Below are 19,669 nucleotides of genomic sequence, written 5' to 3'. Positions count from 1 at the left end.
TTTTCAAAATATTAGCTAGCAGTCATCATCATGAATCAAGTTGTCAATCTACTGGCAAATCCTTTTCTTCCTTGTCATATGAAGAGAAATTATAAATATAACGTATCGGTTCTCATCGGCCATTGCACAAGTTGGAAATCAAAAATTCAACAATGAGTGGTTTTGAAGGAATCAGTGGCTAACAGCAATCACTAGCCTGCTATTCAGTGTGTCGTTCAAGTCTGCGTGTAAGGGTCTGTTTTCCAAGCTTAAAGGGATAAACATTCAACATTGGCCATGCTGTCAATCCAGCATGACTTCTGCCACAATCAAAACAACAGGAAACTAGGAACTGGAAAATCTCAGACTTCAGTGAGTTCAAGAGAACTGGGAAAAAACTAGCTCCGACTGGGAAATTACGTTTTTTTTCTTTTTTTTCTTTTTTCTCCCCAATTTCGTGGTATTCAATTGGTAGTAGTTACAGTCTTGTCTCATCGCTGCAACTTCCGTACGGACTCAGGAGAGGCAAAGGTTGAGAGCCATGCATCCTCCGAAACACAACCTAGCCGCACTGCTTCTTGACACCATGCACACCATACACCTGGCGACCTGGTCAGCATGCACTGCACCCGGCCTGCCACAGGAGTCACTAGTGCGCAATGAGACAAGGATATCCCTGCCAGCCAAACCCTCCCTAACTCAGCTGGGCCAATTGGGCGTCGCCCCATGGACCTCCGGTTGCGGCCGACTGCGACAGAGCCTGGGCTCGAACGTAGAATCTCTGGTGGCACAGCTGCGATGCAGTGCCTTAGACCACTGCGCCACCCGGGAGGCTGGGAAATTTTAAACGGTCATCCAACTCGGAATTGCAAGACGGGAACTCGGCCTCTTTCTAGAGCTCCGACCTGAAGATCACTGATGTCATCTTTTTCACAGTTGCATTGAAAGCACCATAAATACAGAGAATGGCAGACTTTGACAAAGTTTGATGACAAAATTTGCCCACGAAGGACCGCCGCCCAACCTTCCTGTTTGTGAGAATACTGTAGCACAACAAGGTGAGTCCAAAAATGTACTGTATGCTGCTGCATAAATGATGTAATATGCCAGGGAGATATGTATACTGTAGCTAAGGAAGTAATATTAACTATGTTGTGTAGTAAGCTGTTAGCAACCCATGTGCCTCACCCTAATAATTTGGTCCATAACTTAGCCTAGTGTTCTGACTTGGTGGTGCACATGTAGCCTATAGACTGTCTTAGAAAGGAGAATACTGTAAGAACGGCCCATGCTCTGAATTCTGTCGCTGTACATTTCAGAAATGCTGAACAAATAGTTCCAGTGCATTCAGAACGTATTCAGACCCCTTGACTTTTTCCACATGTTACCTTACAGCTTTTTTCTAAAATGGAGTAAATCGTTTTTTTTCTTCATTCTGCACACAATACCCCATAACGACAAAGCAAAAAAATGGTTTTTAGATTTTTTTTAAATGTATGGGAAAAAACTGAAATATGACATTTACGTAAGTATTCAGACCCTTAACTCAGTACTTTGTTGAAGTACCTTTTGTAACGGCGTTCCTCCTCTTCATCCGAAGAGGAGGAGCATGGATTGAACCAAAATGCAGCGTTGGAATAAGACATAATGAATTTATTGAACAAGACAAGACGAACTATACTTGACAACTAAACAAAATAACAAACCGAAGGTAGACAGACCTGAACGTAAGGACTTACATGTAACGCAGAACGAACGAACAGGAAAATGACTACACCAAACGACGAACGAACGAAACAGTCCCATATGGTGCAACATAGACACAGACACAGGAGACAACCACCCACAAACAAACACTGTGAAACTACCTACCTTAATATGATTCTCAATCAGAGGAGATGAAAACCACCTGCCTCTAATTGAGAACCATATTAGGTAAATAAACCAACATAGAAACAGAAAACATAGACTGCCCACCCAAACTCACGTCCTGACCAACTAACACATACAAAACTAACAGAAAACAGGTCAGGAACGTGACACCTTTGGCATCGATTACAGCCTCGAGTCTTCTTGGATATGACGCTACAAGCTTGGCACACCTGTATTTGGGGAGTTTCTCCTAATTCTTCTCTGCAGATCCTCTCAAGCTCTGTCAGGTGGGATGGGGAGCGTTGCTGCACAGCTATTTTTAAGGTCTCTCCGGAGATGTTTGATTGGGTTCAAGTCCAGGCTCTGGCTGGGCCACTCAACAACATTCAGAGACTTGTCCCGAAGACACTCCTGTATTGTCTTGGCTGTGTGTTTGGAATCGTTGTCCTGTTGAACTTTTGCTCCAGTCTGAGGTCCTGAGGGCTCTGGAGCAGGTTTTCATCAAGAATCTCTCTGCACTTTACTCCATTCATCTTTTCCTTGATCTTGACTAGTCTCCCAGTGCCTGCCACTGAAACACTTCCCCACAGCATGTTTGCTGCCACCACCATGCTTCACCGTAGGGGTGGTGCCAGGTTTCCTCCAGACGTGACGCTTGGTATTCAGGCCAAAGAGTTCAATTTTGGTTTCATCAGACCAGAGAATCTTGTTTCTCATGGTCTGAGAGTCTTTAGGTGTCTTTTGGCAAACTCCAAGCGGGCTGTCATGTGCCTCTTACTGAGGAGTGGCTTCCGTTTGGCCACTCTACCATATAGGCCTGATTGGTGGAGTGCTGCAGAGTTGGTTGTCCTTCTGGAAGGTTCTCCCATCTCCACAGAGGAACTCTGGAGCTGTGTCAGAGTGATCATCGAGTTCTTGGTCACCTCCCTGACCAAGGCCCTTCTCCCCTGATTGCTCACTTTGGCCGGGTGGCCGGCTCTAGGAAGAGTCTTAATGGTTCCAAACGTCTTCCATTTAAGAGTGATGGAGGCCACTGTGTTCTTGGGGAACCAATGCTGCAGACATTTTTTGGAACCCTTCCCCAGATCTGTGCCTCGACACAATCCTGTCTCGGAGCTCTACGGACAATTCCTTCGACCTTATGGCTTGGTTTTTGCTCTGATATACACTGTCAACTGTGGGACCTTATATAGACAGGTGTGTGCCTTTACAAATAATATCCAATCAATTGAATTTACCACAGGTGGACTCCAATCAAGTTGTAGAAACATCTCAAGGATGATCAATGGAAACAGGATGCACCTGAGCTCAATTTCGAGTCTCATAGCAAAGGGTCTTTCTGGGTTTTTTCAAAATTTTGAAAACCTGTTTTCGCTTTGTAGTTATGGGGTACTGTGTGTAGATTGATGCGATTTAAAACAAAAATGTAATCCCTTTTAGAATATGACTGTAATGAAACAAAATGTGGAAAAAGGAAATGGGTCTGAATACTTTCCGAATGGACTTCGTCTGTCCTAGCTCGCTCATTAATGTCTTAATCGAATTTTCAGATTGTTTCTTATTCGCTCGTCCCCTTATGCCATAGTTTGTACATCTCAATTGTCAGTAGAAACCACATTTGTTTAAGCAAGTCAGCCATATCAGCTATGTTTTTTTGAAAGGCAGTAAATGAGGCTGAATGAACTGTTTCGCTGCCAGACAAGGCTCCCTTATTAGCCAGGTGTAGCAGTGATAAGGTGTTGGGACTGCTTTATATAGGCCCTAACAGTTTATTTGTCACCGTTATAGTGCAATTTGTGTATTGTTTAGTGTTGTGTTGTGTAGTGGCTTTGCTGGCATGCATCTAAAAAAAAAAATGTGTGGAGTTTGTCACATCAAGAATTACATGCTAAAATCACCAATGACCATGTATGGGGCTCCATTTCACCATCTTGGTAATCTAATAATGAATAGTGATCTCTCAGACTACTGCAAAGCAGCATGTACATGTGGTGGGTATGGAGACACTAATTCATCCCTTTAATACACTAACTTTAAAGCTTTGTGTCAAACCTCAAATGACAATTCTTTATTTTCAACCTTTTGAATATTCATGATACACCACTAGAGAAGTGTACAGTAGGCATTCTGGCATCTCTACTTTTTCTACCCCCTGAACTACTGTAGGTAAGACGACAAGTCTTCTTAATAAATAAACTGATAAAAAAACTATTTTTACTTTTGACACTTTATTAATTCAATGGTTTCCTGATGTTTGGATATACACACACACAATATTTTTTTCTCAAATGACTAGCCTAGAGACAGCACTGATAAGCATAAATATACATGTACAAAACACACTGAGGATGATGTACAGGTGTAGGATTTTATTTTATCACTCTTTTGTTGCTGAGAATTTTTCTGCACCGCAAAATGCAGATGGGCTTCATGATTTACATAAATTAATTGAAAACCCACACTAACACACGGTTAATTAACAGTATTGCACTTTTCATGTAGCTTAAATTTGGCCAGCTAATAGCTTAACCACCAATCAAGCAACATTTGATTTGATTTATGGACTAAAGTTCATATCCTATTGCAACAACAATACTGGCCAAATTAAGATCCAACACCTGTAGCCTACTGAGAAGTGAAGAGGCGTGAACTGAATATATCTGACATGTTTTTCATGAGACTCCATGTCGGATTTGGTTTGTTTTATACCATAGCATAATAATCATAAAACATGTATGTACAAAAAAAGAAAGATATGTGAATATCAGTAGTAATCTCCTGTAAACCAGTCACAATACAGTTTCTCCTCCTTTTTATCAATGCCAGCAAAAAATACTTTGCTGTTGTTCAGAGACATATTTAAGGAACTGTTGAGTTTCTTAAAGATACTGTTTCACAAGGGCGATTTTGTCTCACATATTCTTCTTTGAGTCTTATTACAGTTGAAATCCAACCACCCGGTATTACCACCCGGTTTCCCCATTCTAGCACAGTCTTCACCCTCGGGATATTCTCCTTTTTCTCCTTTCCAGTTATCAGGCTCCTTGTCACCAAGCCAGAATCTATGGATTGAAGGATGATAATACATAAGAGGTATGATCATAATACGTTTTCGTCTAGGGTGATTGTATTGTGATATTGATTTAAACATGCATTCAAACCTTGTGCTTGAATTGAGAGATGAATTGTCCACCCATAACCACTCATTCTCGTTTGTACTGTCCGTCAGCCCAATCCAGAACTTGACTTCAGGCTCCGTAGTTATTTCTCTACCAATTTTCTGATCTAAGAATTTCTTCACCAGAAACATTGTTTGAAGAATTATGTCAAGATTTATTGTAATTTCTATGTCAGTAGAGGAAAGGAAAAATGTGCATCAAAACAACTGAGAGAATCAGTAATAGATTCATACCTGCTCCTCTCGGCTCCCTATGATGACAAGGTGTCCCCCCCTGGTGATACACTCATCCCGACTCTGAACCCAGGTCAGTTTATCAGGGGAGAAGTAATAGCACTTCCCCCCATAATACTCCCAGTCTTCAGCACAGTTTCTAGGTTTAGGACAGTCTTTATTCCCTGTGGAGAGAACAGATATAACCCAATGCATTGTCAGTACACTACACTGATCTCCATGCCTACCTATAGTCAAATGCCTTTTGTTTTTGTGTTACTGATAGTGTACAATCCATGTGGATATGAGACATACTGTATGATTATTTAACAACTATTCAAGTATGCTATATTGTTGCATCAATGAATAAGGAGGGACTAAAACAAAAATCGACTGCCTCTGAAGTTGACAACTTGATTTGAAGTAGTTTTGAGTTTAACTCAGGATTGCTATCTGAAACAGGTTTTTAACTTAATACAACATACTACATCTATGAGTAAACACATTCCCTCATAATGTAATCTCACCTCTGTTTGTAGGGCAAGAGGGTGAAGGTTTCTGCTTTCTCAATTCTTCATTTTGTTGCTGAACTGTTGTGAATTAAAGATAATTATGCTTTTCGCAGGTTGAAGTTTATTGCCATGAATCCTGCCCTGAAGGCAGAACTGAGCGACTCCCGCTAGATGGGCCTCACAAAGATTATGAAAACAAAATGAGCTGTTTGGTCTTCATTTAAGGTTTGGGCTAGCAGTATGGTTGAGATTAGGGTTAAGGTTAGGGTTAAGGTTAGGTTTAAAATCAGATTTTATAACTTTGTGGCTGTGCCAGCAGGTGACCACCCTGCAGAGCTGCCTCCAGGGCAAGAGTCATAACAATAAATGCCAACCTGCATCATTTTCACAGCGTGACATTGGAATCCATACTTTTTGGAATTATCCAACACTGAGAGTGTTTTAGCAATAACAAAAGCTGCACTTTTTTCTAATATTAATTTATAAGGATGAAAATGTCACTGGATTCAATGGAAAGGCTGTATTACTGGCAGACAATACAATTTAATTGGAGGGTCATATCTGTGTCACTCACCTGCACGTTTCTTCTCATGAAGATCTTTGTTCTTGTCTTGCAGTTCTTGAAGCTCTCTGTTTTTGATCTTTAAAGCTAGTTGCCAAAAGATAACAACTCTGACTCAAGTTCCCTACATCCAGCTACATATAAACAGTTATATTATTAAACCGATGTGAACATTGTCTTTGTGTGAACTAAACTCACCTGATGTAAAAGCTTTTTCCAAACCTGTAAGATTTTGATTGTAAGCCGCTTGCAGAATTTGGAGCTCTGTGTTTTTGGTTGGCAGGTTGCTGATATCTGATTGCAAAAAGACATACATTTTAAATTGTAGGAATCTGACCCCAACATTATTCTGCATGATAATGTAATATTAGTTGATTGTGAAAAGTATTACAAATAGCTATTCATTTTATTCACCAACATTTTTATATTGTATCAGTTATATTGTTACAGAAATTAGATGACCTGGCATGAAACATTTATCCATTTGAAGCAGTACTGTGGGGATTTTCCAGCTCTTGCGCTAAAAATGTGTCTACATATTACTCTACATTTATAGCTCTGAACAAGAGCCTCTATGAATCTGTCTCCGATATAGAGTCTGCTTTAGACTAGCCACCTCCACTATCTAGGTCACTCACACAGGAACCGAAGTCCAATGACCGTCCCCATCAGAAGAAAACAGAGAGTCACCAGGACCACTTTGACAGGGTCACATCCACCTGCTCTGACCTTTGACCCCTCCTGAGAATCAGGGTCACCAGCTGAGGAGACAGAGAGAGAATGAATTAAACTGACAACCTATAACACTCGCTACTTCATTTTATTGTATGTTAGAGATGAAGAAAACGTACACTGAGGGTGTTCCTCAAAATGCATACTGTGCTCAGAGCACACAAATTGGAACACGGGAGGTCAGAGTATAGTCCAAATCAAAGTGTGCAAAACGAAGCATGGAGGACACTTCTCAAATGCGTACTCCGTTTGTACATACTTTGAAGCGTGCATCGATGCAAACGTCAGAAAGTATACAACGAAATATGATGCAACCACAACATTTTTTGAGCTGAAGCGAGAAAAAATAAACTCCGGCTAAATCATTGAGTCGACCAACAATCCGTAGTGGGCGGAGAGGCGGTCGGGGTGTTGGGCAGAGGCCACGGTGGGGAAGATGGCGGAAAAGGAAATAAGGAAGAAAGTGCAGCCTATTATGAAAAAACATGGAGTGGGGGATTACACAGGCCTTCTGAAAGATCTGGTGAAGGAGAAGATGATGGAAGATAAAAAGGAGAGACATGGAAGATTTTTAGTGAATTTGGAATGGAGGATCACACAGACCTTTTGGAAGAGCTTGAGGAGGAAATGGGACAGGGGGAGAGTGAGGATCAATTAAATGTGGTGGCAGGTGCAGTGATGACTGCTGCATAGAAGTTGGATGGAACTTGAGAGTGAGGTACCTGCGGCGATGATTGTCCCAAGGCTGATTTTGGCCCAGTGGGGGTGAGATATCCATTTTTTATTTAACTAGGCAAGTCCATCAAGAACAAATTCTTATTTACATTGACAGCCTACACCAGCTAAACCCTAACCAGGATGACACAGGGCAAATTGTGCGCTACCCTATGGGACACCCGATCACAGCCAGTTGTGATACAGCCCGGAATTAAACCAGGGTCTGTAGTGACACCTCTAGCACTGTGATGCAGTGCCTTAGACCTCTGCGCCACTCGGGAGCTCGAAGGGAATGGATCCTTGTTGTTTGGTTGATCCATATGTGGTGTCAGGTTGGGTGGAGGAGAGGTTGGGGACTGTTGAGTTGGTGAAAGTAACTCGGAATGGACTCGTGATGATTTATTATATTTCCTCCCCCCAGAGGGAGAGGGCGCTCCGGATTACGAGATTAGGGACAAGAATTGTGCCGTGCTTTGTTCTCTGGAGCAAGGAGCCGTCGAAAGGAGTGATAACGAGAGTGGCATTAAGTGTTGAGGAAGAGCAGTTGAAATGGAACATTCCCAGTGTCTGTGACACCCACCACTTGATGAGACGTAGATACGGTGGGCAAACGGAGAAGACATTGTCTGTCATGCTGAGTTTTGATGCAGAGTCGTTACCAGATAAGGTCAATGTAGGAAGTGTCAGTTATCACGTGAGAGTTTGTTACAAAAATATGACTGTTTTAGCTGTCATGTTTATGGGCATATTGCAGCAGTGTGTAGGAGGGACATGCCCATATGTGAGAAGTGTGCAGGAGGACATGAGACGAAGGAATGTGTGGTATCGGTGGAGAAAGTTGTGTTAGTTGTGAGGGTGATCATGGGGATGGAGATCGGAGGTGTCCGGTGAGAGAAAGGCAGATTGAGGTTGCCAGGGTCACAATAGAACAGAAAGTGTTGTATGCCTAAGCAGTGAAGAGAGTGGTAGAGGAAGATGGGTACAGGGTGAGAGCATTCCTGGGAGTAGGCAGAGATCAAGAGTGATGGGAAGAATAGTTGCTTCAGTACGGTGGGCTTTTTAGCATTTATTGCCATGGTTGTTAATTGTACCGCGGAAATGAATTGAAAGTCACAGAAAATAGTTGTGGCAAAGAAGTACTTGGGATTGCTCACCTGCTCTTTCTATGACATAGACTGACCAGGTGAAAGCTATGATCCCGTATTGCTGTCACTTGTTAAATCCACCAATCAGTGTAGATGGAGGGGAGGAAACAGGTTAAAGAAGGATTTTTAAGCCTTGAAACAATTGTGACATGGATTGTGTGTGTCATTCAGAGGGTCAATGGGCAAGACAAAATATTTAAGTGCCTTTGAACGGGGTATGGTCGCAGGTGCCAGGCGCACCGGTTTGAGTGTGTCAAGAACTGCAACACTGCTGGGTTTTTCACGCTCAACAGTTTCTTGTGTGTATCAAGAATGGCCCACCACCCAAAGGACATCCAGCCATTTTGACACTACATTGGAGTCAACATAGGCCATTATCCCTGTGGAACGTTTTCAACACCTTGTAGAGTCCATGTACCGACAAATTGAGGCAGTTCTGATGGTAAAAGGGGGGTGCACCTCAATATTAGGAAGGTGTTCCTAATGTTTTGGACACTCAGTGTATGACTTGTAGGAACAAGGAACATGGTTTTTGACAAAAATGCTAAAATAGAATCTGTTCTGCATCTTGGAAACTTTTTTTTCACCCATATGTAAGAAACTTCCTCATTGTTTTGCCTAGCTTGCACTTTGCACTGACTTCATCTGACCCACACAATCCCGCGCATATTCACCCACGCACGCGTGGCTCAGTTGGTCCCGTGTGGCTCAGTTGGTAGAGCATGGCGCTTGCAACGCCAGGGTTGTGGGTTCATTCCCCACGGGGGGACCAGGATGAATATGGATGAATATGTATGAACTTTCCAATTTGTAAGTCGCTCTGGATAAGAGCGTCTGCTAAATGACTTAAATGTAAATGTAAATGCACGCACCTACACACACACACATACACACACACATACCATTAGTGTCGGTAGATGGCTGGTTGCGTCCGGCTTTGGGAATTGAGATTTCAGAGTACGTGGCATCATTCGCTGTGGATGTTGTTGCTGGAATGCAACAATGAAAGTGTGAGCACAAGACAAAACTCCTCTCATCACATTGGCTGTTCCTGAACCAGCATTTTTAACACTCAGTTTATTCGTTTTTGTTTTTAGCACTTTGGTCCTGTTTTCACAAGTATGCGGTAAAATTTTGTACAAACTCAAAACAGATGTAAAAGGCTGTTGTTTCAAAACTTTAAGCACATTTTCAATTGACTAAAGTACAACACACAAAATCACACAGAAACCTTTTCACCAAACCTGATCTCTGTTTCATCTAGAAATACCTTTCATATAAAGTCATTGCCTTTCACAATGCAACGCTCACAATACTTTTCATGTGATTCTCTTCTCATTTGTTCAAATACATTTGTGATTCTCTTTATGGGCTTAATGGCCAACCACTTACCCGGTTGGTAAACCTATGAATTTTAAACTGGTTTGTCCACTATATATGGATTTTGAGAACTACAAAAATAAAATGTGCGTTTGTAAAGTATAAACATCTAAATGACATGTATGATGCATGATAACCATACATAATGACTACTAGTTGTTGCTAATTGATTTCAACATGGAGCAGGAAAGACAGCAAGGGAGAGGTGGAAATCAAAGAGCTCGTGGACAAGGGGCTTGTCAGAGAGGTGGGCTTGGGCCCCATCAAAGAGGTCAAGGCGTTGGGCTTGGGCCCCATCAAAGAGGTCAAGGCGTTGGACATGGGCCCCATCAAAGAGGTCAAGGCGTTGGACATGGGCCCCGTCAAAGAGGTCAAGGCGTTGGACATGGGCCCCATCAAAGAGGTCAAAGCGTTGGGCATGGGCCCCATCAAAGAGGTCAAGGCGTTGGACATGGGCCCCGTCAAAGAGGTCAAGGCGTTGGACATGGGCCCCGTCAAAGAGGTCAAGGCGTTGGGCTTGGGCCCCATCAAAGAGGTCAAAGCGTTGGGCATGGGCCCCATCAAAGAGGTCAAGGCGTTGGACATGGGCCCCGTCAAAGAGGTCAAGGCGTTGGACATGGGCCCCATCAAAGAGGTCAAAGCGTTGGGCATGGGCCCCATCAAAGAGGTCAAGGCGTTGGACATGGGCCCCGTCAAAGAGGTCAAGGCATTGGACATGGGCCCCATCAAAGAGGTTAAAGCGTTGGGCATGGGCCCCGTCAAAGAGGTCAAGGCGTTGGACATGGGCCCCGTCAAAGAGGTCAAGGCGTTGGACATGGGCCCCGTCAAAGAGGTCAAGGCGTTGGACATGGGCCCCATCAAAGAGGTTAAAGCGTTGGGCATGGGCCCCATCAAAGAGGTTAAAGAGGTGGGACTGGGCCCCATCAAAGAGGTCAAAGAGGTGGGACTGGGCCCTGTCAAAGAGGTCAAAGAGGTGGGACTGGGCCCTGTCAAAGAGGTTAAAGCGTTGGGCATGGGCCCCATCAAAGAGGTTAAAGCGTTGGGCATGGGCCCCATCAAAGAGGTCAAGGCGTTGGACATGGGCCCCGTCAAAGAGGTCAAGGCGTTGGACATGGGCCCCATCAAAGAGGTTAAAGCGTTGGGCATGGGCCCCGTCAAAGAGGTCAAGGCGTTGGACATGGGCCCCGTCAAAGAGGTCAAGGCGTTGGACATGGGCCCCATCAAAGAGGTCAAAGCGTTGGGCATGGGCCCCATCAAAGAGGTCAAAGCGTTGGGCATGGGCCCTGTCAAAGAGGTCAAAGAGGTGGGACTGGGCCCTGTCAAAGAGGTGGACATCAGAGAGAGGGAGGCAGTGGCCAGGGAACTTTTGTGTCTAATGAAATCAGGGCCATCGTCGTTGAACGTGATAAATCATTACCATGGCAGAGGCTGAAAGATTAGTTCACCCCAATCTGAAAAGATCAACTGTCAAATTGATCCTGAGAAAATTTCACCAAGAAAACCCGGTAAGTCTTGAGGATATGCACTATGCTTTACCTTTACATTTACATATTGTAATGCATGTAAATTCACAAAACATGTTACAGTATGATCTATTGACAGGATTTCATGTTGGAATCCAAGATGGCGTAGCAGTCGGATGTGTCTTTGTCCTGTCTTGTCCCGTGTAAATAGTATTCGTATTTTTCGTATACATTTCGTATTTATTTTAATTTCACTTTCCATCTAGGAACTGAATATACATTCCTACATTCCGCCTCACCCAATGTGGTACTATGTGCTATTTTTTATATACTTTAGAACCGTAACCACAATCAGAAGCTAGCCAGATAACTAGCTACTAGCTAGTAGTCAGTTAGCCACTGCCGCGGTCTTCGCCCTTAACTCGGACACAGCCAGCTTCAATACCGGGCCGATACCTGCCAGTCTGCAAGCGCGATATCAACCCAGAGCATATAGGACTGCTTTTTCTCTACCACATCACCGGATTCCTGACGCAAGCTCTGGACAATTACACCGTATTATCACAGCTAGCTAGCTGCAACCGAGTGGCTACTACTGGCTAACACCTCTGTCCCGAAGCAAGCACCAGTTAGCCTTGAGCTAGCCTCGAGCTAGGCCCATCTGCCGGCTAGCTGCAGCGCGATATCAACCCAGAGCATATAGGAATGCTTTTTCTCTACCACATCACCGGATTCCTGACGCAAGCTCTGGACAATTACACCGTATCATCACAGCTAGCTAGCTGCAACCGAGTGGCTACTACTGGCTAACACCTCTGTCCCGAAGCAAGCACCAGTTAGCCTTGAGCTAGGCCCATCTGCCGGCTAGCTGCAAGCGCGATATCAACCCAGAGCATATAGGACTGCTTTTTCTCTACCACATCACCGGATTCCTGACGCAAGCTCTGGACAATTACACCGTATCATCACAGCTAGCTAGCTGCAACCGAGTGGCTACTACTGGCTAACACCTCTGTCCCGAAGCAAGCACCAGTTAGCCTTGAGCTAGCCTCGAGCTAGGCCCATCTGCCGGCTAGCTGAAGAGCTAGTGCCACTGCCACTGCCACGAAGCTAGCACCAGTTAGCAAACACTATTCTACAATTCACAACCTCTCTTTCGCCATCGCCATCTGGCTTGGATTCTCTGTCAACACAACCACGTCTGAGCAGACCCCCTCCGTCTGAGCAGACCACCCCCCGGGCTACTAACTTTACACGCCGCGTGCTAGCTTAGTGGAGGCCTCCTCTGCTCCATCTACGGCTGCCCCCTGGACACTATGATCACTTGGCTACATAGCTGATGCATGCTTGACTGTCCATTAATTCACGGTACTCCATTCTGTTTATTTGTGTCTTATCTGTCGGCTCTGTGCTTTAACTCAGGATCTGTGTGTAGTTAATCCGACCCTCTCTGCCTAGTCATCGCCATTTTTACCTGTTGTTGCTGTGTCAGACTAGCACCCTGTTATTGCTGCTGTTATCTTACCTGTTGTTTTAGCTAGCTCTCCCAATCAAGACCTGCAATCACTTTATGCCTTATTGTATGTCTCTCTCAAATATCAATATGCCTTGCATACTGTTGTTCAGGCTAGTTTTCATTGTCATTGTTTTGGTTTGCAATGGACCCTGTAGTTCCACTCTCCGTACCTCTGATACCCCCTTTGTCCCACCCCCCACACATGCGGTGACCTCACCCATTGAGACCAGCATGTCCAGAGATACAACCTCTCTTATCATCACCCAGTGCCTGGGCTTGCCTCCGCTGTACCCGCGCCCCTCCATACCCCTGTCTGCACATTATGCCCAGAATCTATTCTACCACGCCCATAAATCTGCTCCTTTTATTCTTTGTCCCCAACGCTCTAGGCGACCAGTTTTGATAGCCTTTAGCCGCACCCTCATCCTACTACTCCTCTGTTCCTCGGGTGATGTGGAGGTAAACCCAGGCCCTGCATGTCCCCAGTCACCCTCATTTGTTGACTTCTGCGATCGAAAAAGCCTTGGCCTCATGCATGTCAACATCAGAAGCCTCCTCCCTAAGTTTGCCTTACTCACCGCTTTAGCACACTCTGCCAATCCTGATGTCCTTGCCGTGTCCGAATCCTGGCTTAGGAAGGCCACCAAAAATTCTGAGATTTCCATACCCAACTATAACACTTTCCGTCAAGATAGAACTGCCAAAGGGGGAGGAGTTGCAATCTACTGCAGAGATAGCCTGCAAAGTTCTGTCATACTTTCCAGGTCTATGCCCAAACAGTTCGAACTTCTAATTTTAAAAATTAATCTCTCCAGAAATAAGTCTCTCACTGTTGCCGCCTGCTACCGACCCCCCTCAGCTCCCAGCTGTGCCCTGGACACCATCTGTGAATTGATCGCTCCCCATCTAGCTTCAGAGTTTGTTCTGTTAGGTGACCTAAACTGGGATATGCTTAACACCCCGGCAGTCCTACAATCCAAGCTTGATGCCCTCAATCTCACACAAATCATCAAGGAACCCACCAGGTACAACCCTAAATCCGTAAACATGGGCACCCTAATAGACATTATCCTGACCAACCTGCCCTCCAAATACACCTCTGCTGTCTTCAATCAAGATCTCAGCGATCACTGCCTCATTGCCTGTATCCGCCACGGGTCTGCGGTTAAACAACCACCCCTCATCACTGTCAAACGCTCCCTAAAACACTTCTGCGAGCAGGCCTTTCTAATCGACCTGGCCCGGGTACCCTGGAAGGATATTGACCTCATCCCGTCAGTTGAGGATGCCTGGTCATTCTTTAAATGTTACTTCCTCACCATATTAGACAAGCATGCTCCGTTCAAAAAATGCAGAACCAAGAACAGATATAGCCCTTGGTTCACTCCAGACCTGACTGCCCTCGACCAGCACAAAAACATCCTGTGGCGAACTGCAATAGCATCGAAGAGCCCCCGCGATATGCAACTGTTCAGGGAAGTCAGGAACCAATACACGCAGTCAGTCAGGAAAGCAAAGGCCAGCTTTTTCAAGCAGAAATTCGCATCCTGTAGCTCTAACTCCAAAAAGTTCTGGGATACTGTAAAGTCCATGGAGAACAAGAGCACCTCCTCCCAGCTGCCCACTGCACTGAGGCTAGGTAACACGGTCACCACCGATAAATCCGTGATAATCGAAGACTTCAACAAGCATTTCTCAATGGCTGGCCATGCCTTCTTCCTGGCGACTCCAACCTTGGCCAACAGCCCCGCCCCCCCCGCTGCTACTCGCCCAAGCCTCCCCAGCTTCTCCTTTACCCAAATCCAGATAGCAGATGTTCTGAAAGAGCTGGAAAACCTGGACCCATACAAATCAGCTGGGCTTGACAATCTGGACCCCCTATTTCTGAAACTGTCCGCCGCCATTGTCGCACCCCCTATTACCAGCCTGTTCAACCTCTCCTTCGTATCATCTGAGATCCCCAAGGATTGGAAAGCTGCCGCGGTCATCCCCCTCTTCAAAGGGGGAGACACCCTGGACCCAAACTGTTACAGACCTATATCCATCCTGCCCTGCCTATCTAAGGTCTTCGAAAGCCAAGTCAACAAACAGATCACTGACCATCTCGAATCCCACCGTACCTTCTCCGCTGTGCAATCCGGTTTCCGAGCCGGTCACGGGTGCACCTCAGCCACGCTCAAGGTACTAAACGACATCATAACCGCCATCGATAAAAGACATTACTGTGCAGCCGTCTTCATCGACCTGGCCAAGGCTTTCGACTCTGTCAATCACCATATTCTTATCGGCAGACTCAGTAGCCTCGGTTTTTCTAATGACTGCCTTGCCTGGTTCACCAACTACTTTGCAGACAGAGTTCAGTGTGTCAAATCGGAGGGCATGTTGTCCGGTCCTCTGGCAGTCTCTATGGGGGTACCACAGGGTTCAATTCTCGGGCCGACTCTTTTCTCTGTATACATCAATGATGTTGCTCTTGCTGTGGGCGATTCCCTGATCCACCTCTACGCAGACGACACCATTCTATATACTTCCGGCCCTTCCTTGGACACTGTGCTATCTAACCTCCAAACGAGCTTCAATGCCATACAACACTCCTTCCGTGGCCTCCAACTGCTCTTAAACGCTAGTAAAACCAAATGCATGCTTTTCAACCGTTCGCTGCCTGCACCCGCACGCCCGACTAGCATCACCACCCTGGACGGTTCCGACCTAGAATATGTGGACATCTATAAGTACCTAGGTGTCTGGCTAGACTGCAAACTCTCCTTCCAGACTCATATCAAACATCTCCAATCCAAAATCAAATCAAGAATCGGCTTTCTATTCCGCAACAAAGCCTCCTTCACTCACGCCGCCAAACTTACCCTAGTAAAACTGACTATCCTGCCGATCCTCGACTTCGGCGATGTCATCTACAAAATAGCTTCCAACACTCTACTCAGCAAACTGGATGCAGTTTATCACAGTGCCATTCGTTTTGTTACTAAAGCACCTTATACGACCCACCACTGCGACCTGTATGCCCTAGTCGGCTGGCCCTCGCTACATGTTCGTCATCAGACCCACTGGCTCCAGGTCATCTACAAGGCTATGCTAGGTAAAGTGCCGCCTTATCTCAGTTCACTGGTCACGATGGCTACACCCACCCGCAGCACGCGCTCCAGCAGGTGTATCTCACTGATCATCCCTAAAGCTAAAACCTCATTTGGACGCCTTTCCTTCCAGTTCTCTGCTGCCTGCGACTGGAACGAATTGCAAAAATCTCTGAAGTTGGAGACTTTTATCTCCCTCAACAACTTTAAAAATCTGCTATCCGAGCAGCTAACCGATCGCTGCAGCTGTACATAGTCCATCTGTAAACTACCCACCCAATTTACCTACCTCACCCCCCATACTGCTTTTATTTATTTACTTTTCTGCTCTTTTGCACACCAGTACCAGTATCTCTTCTTGCACATGATCATCTGATGATTTATCACTCCAGTGTTAATCTGCTAAATTGTAATTATTCGATTTATTGCCTACCTCATACCTTTTGCACACATTGTATATAGATTCTCTTTTTTTCTACCATGTTATTGACTTGTTTATTGTTTACTCCATGTGTAACTCTGTGTTGTCTGTTCACACTGCTATGCTTTATCTTGGCCAGGTCGCAGTTGCAAATGAGAACTTGTTCTCAACTAGCCTACCTGGTTAAATAAAGGTGAAATAAAATAAAAAATAAAATAAAATAAAAATAATCTGTTCTACCCTCAGAACCGACAGAAGACCCCATGGTGGTGGCCGTGGCCGTGTGCTGACTGACCAGCAGGAGTGGGCAGTGGTGGACATGGTGAGGGCCAGGAATGACATACGGCTGTACGAAATAAAGCAGGCCATTGAGGAGAACGATGACCCCTTGGCCAATGTGACATCCATCAGCCTACCAACAATGGCCCACCTTTTGAAGAGGCACCAGGTATCTATGAAACACATTTACCTGATGCCTTTTGAGAGAAACAACGACCGGGTGAAACAACTGCAGGCCAAGTATGTTCAGGTACAGCACTATATACAGTATTACTGTTACTAATGGATGCACATGCTACATCACAATATCATAGTGTAACTATACTGTAACAATAACTAACCAAAATATATTTTAGAGGGTGATGGTGCTTGATGCTGTTGTGAAGTGGGCTTCAACCTGGACAAAACTCAGCGCTGTGGGCGGAAACTCATCGTCCAACGGGCAACCGTCCAAGTGCCTGGACAATGTGGGGGAAACATCTCAATCACGCAGCTATTTCTGAGGATGGTGTGGTAGGATGTAGGGCATTACTTGGATCCTACAACGCTGCACATCTCATTGTGTTTCTCAATGAAATTGAGCAGGCCTGTCAAGGTGAAGGGGTAACTATGTCACTGAGTGTGACAATGTCAGGTTCCACCCTGCAGAGGTGGTTCAGGCATGGTTTTGGGCCCGTCCCCAATTCGTGACCCTATACTCTTCTTTCCTCAACCCTATTGAGGAATCTTTTTCAGCATGGAGGTGGAAGCTGTACGATTGCCATCCCCATGAGTGTGCCACCCTACTTCTGGCCATGAATGAGGCATTCGACGACATCAATGCAGACCAATGTCAAGCTTGGATTAGCCATGTCAAAAGGTTTTTCCTGCGGTGCATGAATAATGAGGACATTCACTGTGATGTGGATGAGAATTTATGGCCAAATGCTCAAGACAGGCTTCATGCAAACTAATGTGTGCTAAACCTTATCTTTTATTTTCATTCATTTAATTAATTAATTTCATTTACAATTATATCTGAAAAACATTTTTTTTGCATGAATGATTGTAGAGGATGTCTTCATTGATCACACCTTTGATTACACATTGGATAGATATTAAGGAAATTATAGAATTTGTTAATTTTGTTGGGTCATTTAAGTGTATTGCCTAATGTGAAAACTGTAATTTACAGTACTGTAGCATTTTACTTTCAGCACTTCTAAGGGCGATTTGAAACACGCATCTTGCATTGTTTTCTATTGGATTAACTGGTAGTTAAAACAACTAAATAGAAAATATGTTAATATGTTACGGTGATTAAACCAATGTTCTCATTACATTTTACAATAAACATATTTGGAATCAGTGGTTGTGTGGTGAGAGATGTTTTACAATCCAAATGAACGCACAATGACAGGTTGAGTGAAAGACTGGCTGAGTTACAAGTGTGACCAGTTTAGAGTATTGTACTAAGAGTTGTGAAAATGTACCAGATACTTGTGAAAATTTGACCAAAGCGACAAAGTAAAACTGTAATGTATAATTATCAGCACAGATCACTGATAATGCATGAAGCGTGCATGAAGTGTTGCATGCAAACCAGCTAACAAATATGTTTCCTGCAAACCCTTTGAATTGTAGTCTCTAAAATCTCTGTGATGTAAGTAATTTTTGTCCTTGGGAACATGTTTTGAAATAGGGTGTCAATATGTGTTGTCATATAAAGTCAGTGTAGTATAAATATAATTTTAATGGGGCCATCTGGGTATTTTTTGGTAAACAGCTGAGGGACGGGGCTGGAGGAATGTAACCACTCAAGTTCATAGACGGAGCTATGGGAGCGAGGACGGACCATCCATGACCATGAGATAAAAATGATAACCATGATTTATACAATTACATTGTATACAAACAATGGAGTAAAACAAGCGTACATTTGTTCTGATGGGGTAATACAGTTGAACTAAGCTGATGAGGTGTTTCTAAGTAATATTCTTCAAGAATCAACAGCTATATAGCATTCATTTCAAAAACGAATCCTAGATTGTCCTAGAGTATAGATATGCATTGGCAGATAGAGGAAGCTTTTTGTTGAACACTCTGCACATCCTGAGCATACAGCATGTCTATAAAAATAGATTTTAGTTTAGAACATACCACCATCTTGTCCTTCAGTCCTTTGGTGTTTTTTGAATTTCACATCAGCGTGGACTATTCCTTCAGACATACTGATCTAAACACTCATACCAGACACTCATACCATCAACCCAAATAGACACTTATTTTATATGATGGGGTCTGAGGGAGGGACTATGTGTTGAAAAAAAAACAGTTGCTCAATGACAGGACTTCTCTTTTCTCTCTTTGCAGCATTAATTTAACTAAAATCAGTTATTACTACAAGTAGTAATTAATAATTGGTAGGCATATTTATATTGTGAAGACCTTAACCCAACACGTAGCGACCTTGTATTCCACACTGGAAATCACCAAGCTGCTGAAAGACGTTATTGTTGTAAACCTACCATAACAGCAAGTGACACACACACACACACAGACGCACACACACACACACACACACACACACACACACACACACACACACAGCTGATAGAGCTTTCCTGCC

At 44.3% G+C, this 19,669-nt stretch overlaps 1 protein-coding gene across 3 annotated transcripts; it reads right to left on the bottom strand.

Moving 5' to 3' along the window:
- Window positions 1-3,977: 3,977 nt before the first annotated feature.
- LOC139554559 (C-type lectin domain family 4 member E-like) lies at window positions 3,978-19,351 on the bottom strand. Of its 3 annotated transcripts, XM_071367446.1 has the most exons (9): window positions 19,201-19,351; window positions 9,813-9,899; window positions 6,955-7,077; window positions 6,515-6,610; window positions 6,329-6,403; window positions 5,770-5,832; window positions 5,264-5,427; window positions 5,013-5,146; window positions 3,983-4,913 (listed from the first exon to the last, which is right to left on the bottom strand). In XM_071367446.1, exons 1-9 carry the CDS (start codon window positions 19,268-19,270, stop codon window positions 4,745-4,747), a joined length of 981 nt encoding a protein of 326 aa, XP_071223547.1. In that variant the 5' UTR covers window positions 19,271-19,351; the 3' UTR covers window positions 3,983-4,744. The 3 variants fall into 3 exon arrangements, with proteins under 3 accessions (XP_071223548.1, XP_071223547.1, XP_071223550.1); XM_071367447.1 differs by lacking the exon at window positions 9,813-9,899 and having other exon boundaries at window positions 3,978-4,913; window positions 19,201-19,326; XM_071367449.1 differs by lacking the exon at window positions 5,013-5,146 and having other exon boundaries at window positions 4,751-4,913.
- Window positions 19,352-19,669: the final 318 nt, after the last annotated feature.

This window comes from Salvelinus alpinus, chromosome 26 (genome assembly GCF_045679555.1).
Source record: "Salvelinus alpinus chromosome 26, SLU_Salpinus.1, whole genome shotgun sequence".
Classification (NCBI taxonomy): domain Eukaryota; kingdom Metazoa; phylum Chordata; class Actinopteri; order Salmoniformes; family Salmonidae; genus Salvelinus; species Salvelinus alpinus.
This window is presented reverse-complemented; position numbering and strand designations above follow the sequence as displayed.

What these genes read in the sequence shown, in the direction of transcription:
- LOC139554559 (XM_071367446.1), bottom strand. Translation starts at nt 19,270, where the DNA reads ATGTCTGAAGGAATAGTCCACGCTGATGTGAAATTCAAAAAACACCAA. An exon ending in CATTGGACTTCGGTTCCTGT is followed by an intron (nt 6,611 to 6,954) that starts GTGAGTGACCTA and finishes TTTTGCAATCAG; the next exon opens with ATATCAGCAACCTGCCAACC. An exon ending in TCTCTCAATTCAAGCACAAG is followed by an intron (nt 4,914 to 5,012) that starts GTTTGAATGCAT and finishes TTCAATCCATAG; the next exon opens with ATTCTGGCTTGGTGACAAGG.